This window comes from Garra rufa, chromosome 9 (assembly GCF_049309525.1).
Source record: "Garra rufa chromosome 9, GarRuf1.0, whole genome shotgun sequence".
Lineage (NCBI taxonomy): Eukaryota > Metazoa > Chordata > Actinopteri > Cypriniformes > Cyprinidae > Garra > Garra rufa.
The window spans coordinates 26592343-26610073 of record NC_133369.1 but is presented as its reverse complement, the minus strand read 5'-3'; the positions used below and the strand labels follow the sequence as shown (position 1 = coordinate 26610073).

At 36.1% G+C, this 17731-nt stretch overlaps 1 protein-coding gene across 2 annotated transcripts; it reads right to left on the bottom strand.

Annotated features, from left to right (window-relative positions):
* Positions 1-7593: 7593 nt before the first annotated feature.
* Positions 7594-17465, bottom strand: u2af2a (U2 small nuclear RNA auxiliary factor 2a). Of its 2 annotated transcripts, none has more exons than XM_073847076.1 (11): positions 16976-17465; positions 16010-16169; positions 15805-15911; positions 13437-13588; positions 13158-13274; positions 12887-13055; positions 12712-12791; positions 10203-10325; positions 9318-9404; positions 8972-9223; positions 7594-8893 (listed from the first exon to the last, which is right to left on the bottom strand). In XM_073847076.1, the coding sequence occupies exons 1-11, from the start codon at positions 17022-17024 to the stop codon at positions 8759-8761; spliced, it is 1431 nt and encodes a 476-aa protein (XP_073703177.1). In that variant the 5' UTR covers positions 17025-17465; the 3' UTR covers positions 7594-8758. The 2 variants fall into 2 exon arrangements, with proteins under 2 accessions (XP_073703177.1, XP_073703178.1); XM_073847077.1 differs by having other exon boundaries at positions 12917-13055.
* Between the last annotated feature and the right edge of the window lie 266 nt (positions 17466-17731).

The window sequence follows — 17731 nt, the reverse complement described above, 5'->3', positions numbered from 1 at the left end:
TTGATCTGTGCCATTTTAAGGCCTCATAAATACCCTAGCATTACGTGTACAGAGAACTATTAGATCTATGGACAGAGAGTTTCAAGGTGTGCCGTGTTCTGCTACTCTAAAAAAAGATGCGAGAGCAGGAAGAGTTTAACGTGGACTGAACAGACTCAGGGATGAAACACAAGGTTGTTTGAAAATGGAGGCGAAAAGAAAAGCCAGGTGGAGCAATAGGTGTTAATTCATGTGTGACAGGAAAACTGACAGAGGGTCTAAAGTCGTTATCACTGTACCCGTACAGGGAGGGAGTACTACAAGACAAGGCTCATTGAGGCCAATCACCCAAACAGGAGCAATAAGACATAACAGTGTGGCCCATAGCCAAAATAATAGCATGATATACCCACAAACATGCCACAGCAATTAGCTAAAATGATCTCTATATCTGTTTAGTTAAACATAGTGCAAACAAATAATAATTCAAATATGTGACCCTGGACCACAAAACCAGTCTTAAGTCGCTGGGGTATATTTGAAGCAATAGCCAAAAATACATTGCATGGGTCAAACTTTTCGATTTTTCTTTTATGCCAAAAATCATTAAGAAATTAAGTAAAGTTCATGTTCCATGAAGATTTTTTGTAAAATTCCTACTGTAAGCATATCAAAATGTAATTTTTGATTAGTAATATGCATTGTTAAGAACCTAATTTGGACAACTTTAAAGGTGATTTTCTCAGTCTTTTAGATTTTTTTGCATCCTCAGATTTCTGATTTTCAAATAGATGTATCTCAGCCAAATATTGTCCTATCCTAACAAACCATACATCAATAGAAAGCTTATTTATTGAGCTTTCATATGCTGTATAAATCTCAGTTTTGTCAAATTTAACCTTATGACTGGTTTTGTGGTCCAGGGTCACATATTCATTAAAAGATTACATTTTAATAATATTAATTTACATTATTACTTTTCTTGAACTTTCAAGGTAGTAGAATATTATATTTTATTTATTAATGTTTTTCTTATGCTCATTTCTATTTTAATATTCTGTAAAATATAATTTATACATGTGATGCCAAGCTGAATTTTCATCATCCATTACAGTCTTCAGTGTCACATGATCCTTCAGAAATCAGTCTGATTTATTAACAATAAGCTGATTTATTATCAATGCTGGAAACAGTTGTGCTGCTTAATATTTTTTTGGAAACTGTAATCCTTTTTTTAGGATTCTTTGATGAATAAAAGGTTAAAAAGAACAGCATGTATTCAAAATATTTTTTTTTCTAACAATATACAGTCGTGGCCAAAAGTTTTGAAAATTACATAAATATTGGAAATTGGGAAAGTTGCTGCTTAAGTTTTTATAATAGCAATTTGCATATACTCCAGAATGTTATGAAGAGTGATCAGATGAATTGCATGGTCCTTCTTTGCCATGAAAATAAACTTAATCCCAAAAAAAAATTTCCACTGCATTTCATTGCTGTCATTAAAGGACCTGCTGAGATCATTTCAGTAATCGTCTTGTTAACTCAGGTGAGAATGTTGACGAGCACAAGGCTGGAGATCATTATGTCAGGCTGATTGGGTTAGAATGGCAGACTTGACATGTTAAAAGGAGGGGGATGCTTGAAATCATTGTTCTTCCATTGTTAACCATGGTGACCTGCAAAGAAATGCGTACAGCCATCATTGCGTTGCATAAAAATGGCTTCACAGGCAAGGATATTGTGGCTACTAAGATTGCACCTAAATCAACAATTTATAGGATCATCAAGAACTTCAAGGAAAGAGGTTCAATTCTTGTTAAGAAGGCTTCAGGGCGTCCAAGAAAGTCCAGCAAGTGCCAGGATCGTCTCCTAAAGAGGATTCAGCTGCGGGATTGGAGTGCCACCAGTGCAGAGCTTGCTCAGGAATGGCAGCAGGCAGGTGTGAGCGCATCTGCACGCACAGTGAGGCCAAGACTTTTGGAAGATGGCCTGGTATCAAGAAGGGCAGCAAAGAAGCCACTTCTCTCCAAAAAAACCATCAGGGACAGATTGATCTTCTGCAAAAAGTATGGCGAATGGACTGCTGAGGACTGGGGCAAAGTCATATTCTCCGATGAAGCCTCTTTCCGATTGTTTGGGGCATCTGGAAAAAGGCTTGTCCGGAGAAGAAAAGGTGAGCACTACCATCAGTCCTGTGTCATGCCAACAGTAAAGCATCCTGAGACCATTCATGTGTGGGGTTGCTTCTCATCCAAGGGAGTGGGCTCACTCACAATTTTGCCCAAAAACACAGCCATGAATAAAGAATGGTACCAAAACACCCTCCAACAGCAACTTCTTCCAACAATCCAACAACAGTTTGGTGAAGAACAATGCATTTTCCAGCCCGGTGGCTCAGGGACCAAAACGTTGAAATTTTGGGTCCATGGCCTAGAAACTCCCCAGATCTTAATCCCATTGAGAACTTGTGGTCAATCCTCAAGAGGCGGGTGGACAAACAAAAAAACACTAATTCTGACAAACTCCAAGAAGTGATTATGAAAGAATGGGTTGCTATCAGTCAGGATTTGGCCCAGAAGTTGATTGAGAGCATGCCCAGTCGAATTGCAGAGGTCCTGAAAAAGAAGGGCCAACACTGCAAATACTGACTCTTTGCATAAATGTCATGTAATTGTCGATAAAAGCCTTTGAAACGTATGAAGTGCTTGTAATTATATTTCAGTACATCACAGAAACAACTTAAACAAAGATCTAAAAGCAGTTTAGCAGCAAACTTTGTGAAAACTAATATTTGTGTCATTCTCAAAACTTTTGGCCACAACTGTAAGTCTTTACCATCAGATTTTATTAATTTAAAACATCATTGCTGAAAATAATTGCTGATTTCTATTTTAAATAAATGCTGTTCTTTTTAACTTTTTATTCATCAAAAATCCAGGTTCCAAAAATCTTAAGCAGCAAAACATGTTTCCAACATTAATTATAATTCAGCATATTAAAATGATTTCTGAAGGATCATGTGGCACTGAAGACTGGAGTAATGATGCTGAAAATTCAGCTTTGCATCACAGGAATAAATCATGCTTTAAAGTATATTAAAATAGAAAAACATTATATTCAATTGCAATAATATTTCATTTTTTTATTTTTCTGTAAAGCTACTGTTAAAGTCATCAGATCTGCTACTGTTAAAAAGTTTCAGTAAGATTTTTAACTTCTTTTAATGGAGCCTCTTATGAAACAGTAATATTGTGAAACATTATTGCAATTTCTAATATTGGTTTCCTATTTTAATATACTTAAAAATATAATTTATTTATGTGATGCAGTGCTGAATTTTCATCAACCATTACTCCAGTCTTCAGTGTCACATGATCTTTCAGAAATCATTCTAATATGCTGATTTATTATCAGTTTTGAAACTGTTGTGCTGCTTACTATTTTTTTGGAACCTGTGATACTTTTTTCTTTGATTGTTTGATGAATAGAAAGTTAAAAAGAACAGCATTTATTCAAAATAGACATCTTTTCTAATAACATACGTCTTTACTATCACCTTTTATGGTAACACTTTACAATAAGGTTCTTTAGTTAACATTAGTTAACCACATTAGTTAACATGAACTAATAATGAACTGCACTTAATTTCAACATTTACTAATACATTATTAAAATCTTGTTAACATTAGTTAATGCAGTGTGAACTAACATGAACAATGAACAACTGTATTTTCGTTAACTAACGTTAATGAAGATTAGTAAATACAGTAACAAATGTATTGCTCATGGTTAGTTCATGTTAGTTAGTACATTAAATAATATTTAACTAATGAACCTTATTGTAAAGTGTTACCCTTTTTATTGTAACACAACATTTCTATTTTGAATAAACACTGTTCTTTTTAAACTTTTCATTCATCAAAGAATCCTGGAAAAAGTATCACAGGTCCCAAAAAATATTAAGCAGCACAACTGTTTCCAACATTGATAATAAATCAGTATATTAGAATAGTTTCTGAAGGATCATGTGACACTTAAGACTGGAGTAATGGTTGATGAAAATTCAGCACTGCGTCACATAAATAAATTATATTTTTAAGTATATTAAAATAGGAATCCAATAATAGAAATTGCAATAATGTTTCACAATATTACTGTTTCGAGACAAAACATATTTTTTATCTAATCAATGCATCCTTAATGAGCATAAGAAATGTCTTTAAAAATCTTGCTGATCCCAAACTTCTGAATGGCAGTGTTTACACACAAAAATATTGAAAAAAACTACTTAATTCCATATATTTACCTTTAAGTCAACACACAAGAAAAAAATACAGATCAAGAAATTTTGCAGTGTGACTACATATAAAACTAGATATTCAGTAAAGTTATAGGCCATATATTATGTTGTGTAAGTTACAGTCATTTGAGACATAACAGACTGTCAAAACACTAAACATGACCTGGAAATGTAACACACAGGCTATAATTAACCCACCAAGATCATCTCCACCTCCATCATAGCTCTTTATATTACCCCAACTCTGTCAAAACTTTCTTCAAAACAATTACGCTTCTATAATATGCTGTTGCCTAAAAGGAAAATAGCACCCATAGGCTCACATGTCCGTTAAGAGACTGTTTTGGCAGTCCAAATGGACAAAACCAATTATCATTTTAAAGCAACTGGGCTTCAGCCCCACATTTGCAAATTAGGTCTATCATATAGTATCCAGAAACAATGTATAAAGATTTCACTGCATTACATCCAGACCCACGCAACTACCTAAATGTTTAAAGAGTATCATATAGCAAGATAATCACAATCACAAAAAGTCTTACACACCAAGTCTCATATTTAGTTATTTGATGTGATAAAAATGCTAAATTACACATTTTTTGAGATTGATATACAAATCCATGTTCACCCATTAACATACAGTCAACGCATTTATACTTATAACATCAACACATCCATGCGTACTAAATTCTGATTTTATAGATTCTGAAAAATAAATAAGACCGCAAAGTTATCAAATGCATTATCAATCCATTTTCCTGAGTGCATAATAAAACATCTTTTTCTAAGCTGCACAACATAAAACTATTAAACTTATACTAAGTATAAAATGATTTAAGGCTTGTGTAACTGATTTTAGTAAACTATGACAGTATGCATGTGCAGCAAGTGTACTGAAAAGCCAACAAGCTTTAGCAACAGTGAGAGCAATCAAATCCTGACCTGTTCTGTGTGGGTGCAGATCTGATGACTAGATACATGAAACTCAGCTGAGAGAGCAGGAGAAGGAGGGACGTAAAGAGAGCGAGAGAGAGAGAGAAAAAGAGAGAGGAGGGTGGAGAAAACTGGAACTGGGGCTCATGGAATCAAGTTGTAGAGACTATGTATGACAGAATAAATGTATGACAGCTTAATCGCCAAGTAGATGGTTCAAGCTAGAGTATTTATCTGCGCACGAACAGATTTGATATTTTTCAGTGTATGTCAGGGTGAGTTTAGCAACTCTGTGGGAAAGAAAGTCGAGTGTATGTCAGCTGATCCACGGATGTTTGTTTGTATGTGTGTGTGTGTGTGTGTGTGTATGTATGGGCAAGGGTTCTATTTTGGACAAGCACCTGTTAATGACATTAAGAGCGTAGGAGTTACAGTTGCAAAGCCAGAAAAGAGAGAGAGGACTGTTTATAAGGCAAGAGAAAGCAGCTGATAGAGCAGCTTAGAAAGTTATAGCTGGCTTTAAATCAAATGGGGGTGTGAGGTTAAAGAGCTGTCTAAAAGATATTGGGGCACAATTAGTAGGTGAAAAATATTGAAGTCAGAAAGATGGTCACTATTTAACTAACAGAACATGTGCATTCGTATAACATCATAGATGTTGTATTTATGATCAGAATTTCTGTCTCTCCAAAGTTGTAGGAACTATTTGAACTTTTTCAACAAAGAAAAATACAAAAGCATACTTCAGGATCTCATTTACAACTTCCAAACACTTGACACCATGTCCATCACATTGTACATTGTCACAAACTGCTGATTTGTCAACATGGTAATGTTACCTAGCTGGCTAACATAGATGAGGTGGTGTCAAATTTGCAAAACTAAAGCCAGTCAGTATGTTTTGCACCACATGCATTTGTATATTTTATTGGCTTGCACTGCAGCTAATTAAATTCCAGGTGCAAATTTTGAAAAAAAATAAATAAATACAATAAATAAATAAATAAATAATGAAATGTGTAAAAACTTCAAATACACTGGTTAGACTTGGACTAGAAGTTGAAAAACAAATGGCACTCTGAAAACCATTGGTCATTTCGGAATTCATTTTCAGACACTTTTTTTGCATAACATACGCTACCAGTCAAAAGTTTTTGAACAGTAAGATTTTTAATGCCGTTTAAAAAGCCTCTTCTGCTCACCAAGCCTGCATTTATTTGATCCAAAACACAGCAAAAAAAACTGTACAATTTTTAAATATTTTTACTATTTAAAACAACTGTTTTCTATTTGAATATATTTTAAAATTTAATTTATTCCTGTGAATTTAAAGCTGAATTTTTAGCATCATAACTCTAGTCACTGATCCTTCAGAAATCATTCTAATATTCTGATTTGCTGCTCAAAAAAACATTTATGTTGAAAACAGCCGAGTAGAAATTTTCAGGTTTCTTTGAAGAATAGAAAGTTCAGAAGAACAGCATTTATCTGAAATAGAAAACTTTTGTGGAATTATAAATGTCTTATCACTTTTGATCAATTTAAAGCATCCTTGGTACACAAAGGTATGAATTTCTATCATTAAAATAAATATATATATATATATATATTTAAAAAAATGTAATGTTTTAGTTTATGGTATAGTGTATAATATAAAAAGCGTTTTACTTCAGATAAATGCTGATCTTTGGATATTTCTATTAACCAAAGAATCCTGAAAAAAATGTACTCAACTGTTTTAAATATTGACAATACAAAATCTTTCTCGAATAGCAAATCAACATATTGGAATGATTTCTGAAGGATCATGTGACACGGAAGATTGGAGTAATGATGCTGAAAATTTAGCTTTGATCACAAGAATAAATTACAATTTAAAATATATTCAAATAGAAAGCAGTTATGTTATTTTAAATAGTTTTTGCTGTACTTTGGATCAAATAATTGCAGGCTTGGTGAGCAAAGAGACTCGTATTGTTCAAAAACGTTTGACTGGTAGTGATCAATACATCAGGTAGTACACAGTAATGCTACTGAGAGAATATTTTTCCTAACCAGTTTTTCTACATAATAAAAATAATGAAATTATATCCAAGTACTCTTGCCAGGCAGCTAAATGCAGTTTATTATAATCTATTAAAATTAACCACCCGATAAACGACTCTTTTCCCAGTCTTTGCAGAGGACCTTATTCAGTTTAATCTACTGGTTTCGTGAAGCACATTAAACTTCTCAATCTCCATTTCTCTGCATTTCATAATTTCCAGTCAACTTAAAAGAAACACATGAATATCAGCAACAAACATATTTCTGATATTTTTGTCCTTTTTTTTATTTGAGAAAAAAAAAAAAAAAAAAAAAACACAAACATACACCACCCTACCCTTCAAATAATGCACACCTCCCCAGAGTCTAAAAACAGACTGACTACTGACTGACCCATTGCTCATAATACTCAGATACCATATTGGTGCTACACTACTTGGACGTGAGCAGTGCCTGTTAGCACTATCTGCTGGCAGAATACAGATGCAGTGTGTAGCAAGTCAATTCAAACGCATTGAGTTTATTTCACCAGAGGTTTCTCTGGTCTTCATACATAAACGCATTGTATTAAATCAACTCAGCTTATTACAGTTTTAAAAAACAGCAGTGGACAGTTAGATACAGAATGTATAAAAAGAAAAAAAAGAAAGAAAAAACAAAAAAAAACAAAGAGACAAGTATCTTTTTCACTGTGTATAAACTTGGTTAGATCGGGCCAGGAAAAAAGGGTTCACAAGAAACAGTACAACTATTATAAAAGGAGGGACAGATAGCAGGAAAAAGATAGAGGATGAGGGGGAAAATAGAAGACAGTATAGATGTAATTGGTAATATTCACCCTCTACAAGATAGACGCCTGTAGCGGCTTTACCTCATACATGTACGTTGTCAAAAGATGACCCTGGCTTTTTAACCTCTACACTTTTACACAGGAACCTCATTCACAGCCTAAATAAAAACCATATCCAAATAACAAAGACTCCTCTCCTGAAATACCCCCTCTCACCTTCTTGTTTGAGTGTAACATTCATTTTTGTAGTTGTAGTCGTTTCTCTTCCCTCACTTGCTCATCTTCCTCTCACTCCTATCTGACCAGTGTGTGAGCTGTACAGATGATAGAGCAGGAATTTAACATTGAGAAAAAGTGACATGTGAAATCACTATGGGCCAAAATTAAGCTGGAAGTTTAGTGGCATGTCTAACTGAATCCTTCTTCTGTAGACAATGACATGGTACGGTCCATTTTCCCATCTTAAAGCTTTGCACATACTTCAATGTTGTTGTCTTCATCCAAAAAACAAAAAAACAAAACATGACGAATGATTGGATCGCTACATTCTGACCAATCACAAGTCATGCTTTTAGCCTGCCATATTTTTTTAAAAAGCTCAACACCCTTTCAGACCTCATAAATCTACAAAATAAGGGGCTTCCGAGAGATTGAAATCACACCATCTGCGTCTCTCCGAGTCTCTCTCTCTGGATTCTGTCCCGTCTCTACCAGAAGTCGCGGCGGTGGTAGGCATCAGGGTCGCAGTATTTAGTCACCACCACTCTGTTTGCGAATTTCCTTCCAGTTAAGCCTTGCATTGCCTTCTGGGAGTCAAACACTGACATGAACTCCACGAAGATCTAAGACAAAGAACACAAGACTATAAATAACTGTTTACACTAAAATTTGATGTTTAAAGGTACAAGCAGTTATCAAACCTTTCCAGTGCCAGGAACTTCAACGCCGTCGACAGGACGTGGGATCTCGATGCTCTTGACCTGGCCGTATTTGGAGCACTCGTCTCTGACGTCTTCCACGATCTCCTCATACTCTTCATCATCCAGCAGCTCCTCTGGAGCCACCATGTTCATCAGACACAATACTTCTGTGGGAATGCCGCCCATCTGACTCACCGAGCTGTTTACGAGACCTGGAACTTGAAGGGTAACTGGAGTCTGGTTTATACCCGTCTTCAGAGGAAAGAAAAAGGGGAAAAGGGTGAGAAACAGGTCACATGGTCTACATCAAGTAAATCAACTATACACTATTCACATTTATACTCACCAGTGTGGTGTTCTTGGAGCCGACGCTTGCTCTCTGGACCAGGAGTTTTTTGTCACCCAGCTGCATCCCGTTTAGCCCCGCGATGGCCTGTGATAGTAAAGAGTGTGCTCTGCAGAGGTTAGCATGGGTGTCAACCAACAACTCTGACATTGCCTCTAGCTCATGCCATGTTCTAACCCATGGATAAGTCCTTAAAGGTATAGTTCACTCCAAAAATGTAATTCTGTTGTTAACTCTTCACTCTCATGTCGTTCCAAACCTGTAAGACCTTTGTTCATCTTCATTACACAATTTAAGATAATTCTAATGAAATCCCAGAGCTTTCAGTCCCTCTAAGACAGCAATGCAGCATAGATAGCAATGCAACTGACACATTCAAGGCCCAGAAAGGTAGTAAGGACATTGTTAAAATAGTCCATGTGACACCAGTGGTTCAACCGTAATATTACGTAGCTATGAGAAAAGCAAACATAACGAATTCATTCAACAATTTTTCATGTCAGTCTTTGACGCATGTTCAGGATTAAACCACTGGTCACATGGACTATTTTAACAATGTTTATACTACCTTTTTTGGCGTTGAAGGTGTCAGTTGTATTGCTATCTATGCACGGTCAGAAAGCTCTCGAATTTCATCAAAAATATCTTTTGTGTTCGTGTTCTGAAGATGAACGCAGGTCTATTTTGGAATGACATGAAGGTGAGTAATTTACAATTTTCAGTTTTGGGTGAAATAACCCTTTAAATATTTGTTTCTTATAGATTTACAGATACAGTCTAGATTAAAAAGTACATGTAATAAATATGTACATGCAGAAGACTTTTGTTATTTGCTGAGCATTTACAGGCTGATTATGTAGTTGTAATGCTTTGCATTGTCATCACCTGGTCACTGATATTGACATCAACATATTCACAGAAGGCATAGCCCTTAGAGAGGCCTGTTGCGCTGTCTTTCACCAAATTGAAGGCCTTTAGAGGGCCAAACGACGTTAGCAATTCCTTGACCTGTGGAACAGAGAAAAATCACTAACTGAAGAATATAAAAAATATATATATACACACATATATTTCAAAAATTATGCATTAAACTGATCCAGTGTCACAGTAAAGATGTACTTCAGTGTTCTATTTATCAAACAGTTCTGAAGAACATTTCTGAAAGATCACAATGTGACACTAAAGAAGAGTAATAACTGCTGGAATTGAGCTTTATTTTATCACAGGAATAATTACATTTTAAAATATAATAGAACACAATAGAATTTAACAAATGTACATTGATGAGCATAACTGACTTAATTGACTAAATGTGATGCGATCTAGGAAAAAAAATTTTGACCTTTTTTAGGTTGATACCATATGAAAGCTGGGTTCAGACCGTTTCTTAATTTGGCTGATGATTTTCAGGAAGGGAATTTTGAGGAAAAAGGGTTTAAAGTGAGACAGGTTTTACTTTCACGTCACTGGTTTAACGAGAGCTGTCTGTCAAGTCAGGAGAACTATACTGCATCATTACACAAACAGATTAAAGTCTGCTTTCGGTTGTTTATCATGGGCATAGTCTATGAACTTTTGATCACCCCTTGTATGTTAAGATAGCACGAATAGTGTCCCTTCTACACCTTGTACACTTCTACATCGTTTAGGGCACTGACATCACTAAGATTGAGCAGATTCAAAAGATCATTTAAATGAGCAGCTACAGTAGCCGACTGTAGCCTCAGACTGCGTTGTTGTGCTCCACCATATCCTGATATTACTAAATACATAAATAAAACTTTGCGTGCCATAGTTTACACAGGACTGGGGGTGAACATGCATTGATACACCTAAATGTTACATGATAGGTTAAATGTTTTTGTGGTGTTCAGAGAAAGCATGTTCTTAACAAAAAGAGAAAGACGTCTTTTCTGCTTGTTGCAATAAATCGCTATTTTTCTGCTCTAAACAAGTGAAAATTGCCAAGATATTTTCAGAGATGATAGACAAGATGTTATAGAATAATAATTTAATAAAAACCTAATTTTGACAAAAAATAAAATAACATTCAATTTCCTGAAAACGTCCCAGTGCGACATCTGACGGGTTTTCCCAGATTGCACCAGAATTTTTATTTTTTTTATTACATACACGTTTTTTAAGCTGACACAAGTCAGCTTAAAAGCTTCAAAAATTTAAATCATGGAAACAACTAGGGCTGGGTGATACAACCAAAATCTTATAATAATTTTACCTTATGGTAACATCATATAACAATATAGCTGTTTTTGCTTTGAATAAGGTCTTTATGATATAAAAGACCTGTTGTCACCAGTGTCAGTACCACAAAAAACTCAAGCTCACTGAAGACAAGTAAAAAGGTAATCAAATGTATAAAAACATGCAAATTCTTAACTGTATTAAATATATATTTCTTCTTATTAAAGTTACCAAAGCGATTTAGTCAAGAGCAAAAGAGAAATGAGCCATTTTCTCTCTTTTGTTGTTTGATTTACATCAGTGACAGACAGCAGGCATATTAGACTGCTGTCACTTTAAGAGTTGCCTGGATCCAATATGTGACCCTATACCATAAAACCTTTTTTTTTTTTTTTTTTTTTTTTTTTAGATACATCTGAAAGCTTAATAAACAAGCTTTCCATTGATGTATGGTTTGTTAGGATAATATTTAGCAGTTGATATAACCATTTGAAAATCTGGAATCTGAGAGTGCAAAGAAAACCTAAATATTGAGAAAATCGCTTAGTTGTCCAAATTAAGTTCCTGGCAGAGCATATTACTAAAATGATGTGTGGCCAAATATGGTGACTCATACTTGGAATTTAAAGTAGAAAATTTACAAAATATCTTCATGGAACTTAATCTTCACTTAATATCCTAATTATTTTTGTCATAAAAGAAAATTGGATCATTTTGAGCCAATCAATGTATTGTTAGCTATTGCTACAAATATACCTGTGCTACTTAAGACAGTTTTTTTGGTCCAGGGTCACATATACTGTTACACATGTTCTCTCTTTCTCAGCTGTTTGCTTTCACTTAAAAACAAAATTACTGTTTACGTGAGGACACTTGCAAAGACAGGCATTTTGACACATACAAGTGTGTGTGTTTAACTGTTGAACACCTATAAAGCGATAAAAATAACTCCTGCACTTATGTGCACCGTGTTTCTAACCACAACAGAGATAAAATCTCTACCAGTTAATCATGTCTACCGATATATCACCCACCCCTAGAAGCAACTGTTCTGTGGAGCGTTAAAAGGTTTCATATTTCATTTTGTAAAGCATATAACATAAAAAGGTTGGCATATCTGATTCTAAAAGCTCTGCCCAATTGAGCGGCCCTTTAAAGTGAATAGAAGACATAATGCCATTTTAACACAAACCTGGTCATCGTTGAGGTAATTTGGCAGACCGCCAATGAAGAGTTTATGGGCCGAATCAGGCACCACCGTAGAGACAACGCCTACAGAGAAAGAACCAAAGTGTGAACAACAGTGATCAAAATTAAATCATTAACTACTAAACTTTGGATTGAAAAGAACAAAACATTGCGCGTACAAGAATTGGGGGAGCAAAAGAGAGACGTGCCTGGGACATAGACACTGGGATTCTCACTCATGCCTGGCAGAGGCTGGTAATCGTGTGGCCTGCGAATCTTTAAACTTTGTCCCTGGAAAATTATGCCATCAAATGCCATGGCCTGTGTCGTCTCATCCACCGAACGGAACTGTATAGCCAAACATAAAAATAATCTTATTACCCTTTAAAAACTTCCTTTAGCATTTATGTGTACACAAAATCAGCTCTACCACTCTGTATGCAGACTGACCTCCAAAAAGGCAAAATTCTTGTCCTGGTTGATCTGAACAGCAAGGACTGGGTTACCTGGGGCCTGAGTCAGGCCACCTAAACGCATCTGAGCATTGAAGAAGTCCATCATAGACTCCTATAAAAAAAATATGAGAACAGGGTAAGGAATTCAACGAAAAATGTATTGGTTGTACTGCAATTTATGGAAGACAGCCAAAATGATAATGATTCATTGACACAGATCATCTTCTACTGCACCAAAATACTAATTAGTGTCAACGATAATAAAGAACCTCACCTCTGTGATGCCAAATGGGATGTTGCCGACATAAAGCCGCCGGGCCTGTCGAGTCATCTGACTGCCCACGACAGGAACAGGTGTTGGGGTCACAGCCAGACCCTCAGGGGTCATTGTGGGTAGCAGAGCAGTGGCCGGGATCTGACCAGCAGCTGAAGTCAAAAGAAAGGATCAGAAGTATGTTAGACATATGGTGGGCATATGTACACTACTGTTAAAAATATACATTGTGATATATTGTTACAATGATAAAATATTATACACTTATTTTTTTCATGTGATGTCAAAGCTGACTTCTCAGCAGTCATTACTCAAGTCTTCAGTGTCACCTGATCCTTCAGAAATCATTGTAATAGGCTGATTTGGTGTACAAAAAACATTATTACGAATGTCAAAACAGTTGTGCTGCTTAATATTTTTCTGGAAACTGAGATACATTTTTTGAGGATTCTACGTAAGCTTAAAACAAAATGGCATTTTTACCTGAACTAGAAATCTCTCATGCCACTTTTAGCAATTTAATGCATTAATTAATTTATGGAAAAAACTTTTTACTAATCTTACTGATCCCAAATTTTTGAACAGTTGTGCATGTGCTTTTCCAAATTGTTCAAATTAGACAGTTATTTTATTTTAAGGCAGCACATAACAAGAAATGTTTAAAAGCCTTGGTTTAACCCAGTGGTTAGTTAACAGGGGAGCAGGTGGCCCTTCATCATTGTCTGGGGGGCATCAAGATGAATCACTGGAGATGGGTCTTAAAGGGATAGTTCCCCCAAAAATGAAAATTCTGTCCTGTAAAAACCCATCAAACCCTTAAGACCTTTAGTTATCTTCAGAACACAAATGAAGGTGTTTCGAATAAAATCCAAGAGCTTTCTGGACATTTTCAGATTTGATTAAAAAAAATATCTGAACTTAGGGTTAGTTCACTTCCAGAACAAAAAAAATACAGATAATTTACTCATCCCCTTGTCATCCAAGATGTGGAAAAACATTTCAGGAATTATTTTCTTATAGTGAACATTTAGTTGGTTTAACGATGACCACGAGTTTGAACTTCCAAAATGCAGTTTAAATGTAGCTTTAAAGTCCCCCTGATCAAATCAAAATGTAAGTTTTTTGGCTTTTAGTATGAATATATTAGCCTTAATCTATAAGTTATTGTGCTTCAAAACAATGACAAAATTTGTGTTTACAAGATATGGGCATTCAAAACTTACAGTCTCGTCACTTCTGCCAATATGAATCAGCGATTTTGATGATATCACCGTACACTTCAGTTTCTCATCAAACGTTCTGTCCAATCAAATGCTCTCTAGAGTTCGTAGTGTCCCACCCCATACACTATAAATAGACGCTGAATCTGTTTGTTCACTTGTTCACAGTGTAAGTGTTTTCTGTTTGGTGAATGGCACGTAGTGTGCAATGTAGACGATAGAGAATGATTTAGACAGTGTACATGTGCTTTCCATTGGGGAAAATGAGGTCTTGTTTCACGTTGTGTCACACGAACCGCGGCAGCGCGCATAGGCTACTCCAGACTTGGCTCCAGTCCAGAGACGCGATGACACAGAGCAGATCACATGCGCTCATATGTGCGATCGGCATGTATTAAACTACACAGCCTCAGCATGATTATGATTGCTATTTTGATTTAGCAAGAGTTTCATATTGAATCTGTGGGGTAATTTATTAGTCTGTGGCTGTCATAAGCTTACAAATGCGGCTTTACCAAGCTTAAGGGCTCTGGTCCGAGCAGATGTTAATGGAACGCTATTGGCTATTCAAAATAAGTGGGCGGGGCTGGACGATATGTTTTTGTTTCAGTTAAAGTACGTCACCACATAGAATAACGCTGCGAGTTTCAAGGCACTTCAGTGGACCTTTAAGGGGCACGTCACAGAGCTACACAAGACAAGCATTTGTGGTTAAAAAGTGTATAAATATTAATCTATTTAAGAAAATGACCAATCGTTTCACTAGATAAGACGCTTATTCCTAGGCTAGGATCGTTTAGAGCTCTTTGAAGCTGCATTTAAACTGCATTTTGGAACTAGCGGACTCCGTTGAAGTCCACTATATGGAGAAAATTCCTAAAATGTCTTCCTCAAAAACATAATTTCTTCACGAAAGAAAGAAAGACATGAACATCTTGGATGACATGGGGGTGAGTACATAAGGAAATTATTATTCTGGAAGTGGAGTAATCCTTTAATTTGTGTTCCAAAAATGAACGAAAAGCTTACGGGTTTGGAACGAGTAATTAATGACAGAATTTTCATTTTTGGGTAAACTATCCCTTTAAGAGCAGGTGTAAACAGGGTCAAAGGAGGAAAGAAATAATGAAAGAAAAACAGCCTCTTACCCTGCATAGCTTTGTACTGCATGGGTGTGATGTGCTCAAATCCAGGAGGAGGAACATCCCAATATTTTTTCACTTTAATCTTTTTCTTTTCACGGTGTGGTGAGCGACTGCCCATGGAGAAACAGAGCAACAATTACATATTTTGAAAATCAACAGGCTTTCGTACGACCTAAGAATTTCACCTTAGCTTATTTAAATTTTTTACCTGCGTCTGTGTCTGCGGTCCTTGCTGTCTCCGTGACGATCCCGGCTGCCGCCTCTCCTTTCTCTGTCCCGGTCCCGACTCCTCCTTTTCCTGTCCCGGTCTCTGCTGCGACTTCTCGAGCCACTGCGCCGGTGATGTTTGTTCTCCTTATCTCTGTCCGCTGCACAATGCAAAGCACACATGATGATCAAAATAAGCATGATCTTTCATTCATCATGTTCATTCAAACCAGTATGTGCTCTTATGTGCTGATGTTCATCTAAAAATCAGTGTTGTCTATTTGTGGGGAAAATTCAACCAAAATTTAAAACTCTGCATCATTTACTCTTTCTAATGTAATTCCAAACCTGTATGACTTACTTTATTCTGTGGAACACTTTTTTTCTTTTTTTCATATAATGGAAATCAGTGGGCACCAAAACTATTTGGTTACCAATATTCTTCAAAATATCTTTCTTTGTGTTCCACAAAAGAGAAAAGTCACACAAATTACGATATGTTAATGATGACAGGACTCTCATATAGGTGATCTGTCACTTTAACTAAACAGACCTACAACTAAATTTTATGAATTTCCATAAAATATTCACTTACAGGTAGGAAAAGAGGACTAGAGGGCATTTTATCAAACATACTTTTGCCTACGCCCTGATAAACACTGATCAACAGTACCCAGATAATATTCCTGCATGCATGAATGCATGCATACATTACATATTCATGATCATTCCGCTCAATATCTTTTTAGGAACCTCAAACACACATCCTGTGCAAATTAGGTTTGCAATGCATGTAACAGCACTGCATCTGTCTGTTATTATCAGTGCAATATGATGCAGACCCTCCTTCGGGCTGCAGACACGTAGTTCCACCAGCTGAAGAGATTTGCTTATTAACCACTACCACATCAGCTCTAACACATGTCCATGCCCTCATTCTCATCACAATTACACCTTTATTCCTCACCTTGCTTGTTTTCGGTCAGCTGTCTCTCAAACTCGTCAAAATCTGACATTTTGCAGCAGCTCCAACACGCCGACTGAGAGGGAAGCGAGCTAGCTAGCAGCTAGCAATTTTGAGGCTGTGATTATCTCGCAAACAAAAAAATAAAGTTCACACCAAGCGTGAAGCAATTGAGAAACTACGGTTTTTGTAATGGAAAAATGCGACCCTCAGAACGCAAAGCGCAGTGTAATGAAAGCAGCTGGAGGCGAGCTGATGTCTTCCACAAGCGCTCAGCAACTGTTACATACAAAGACTAGCATGAGGAAAACGTGCTTTCAAAGAGACCGAGTGTAAACACACATGCACCGGATGATGTACTGGAATAAACGGCTGCTCTGCTCGTGGAAGAGCTCATGTATTCCTCAAAACTGCCGAAATACGTTAAGTACAGCCTCTATTTTCCACAAAATCTCTGGGAAACGCCAAGGCCGTGAGAGTGCGCCCACTAAGGTCAGTGGCCACTCCCAAACACTTCCGGGTCAACTTTACAATTTTAAGCTATTAAAATATATACGTTTATAAAGGATATCTCTTACTACGGTTAATTTAAAAATTGTGTATATGGATTTTAAATCATAACATGTAAATACACATGTTCTGTACACAGGGTTTCTGCAGATATGAACAAGTGAAATTTAAGACTTTTTAAGACCTTTTTAATACCACCTTATATGAAATTTAAGACCGAAACAGATATTATATTAAGACCGAAATAGA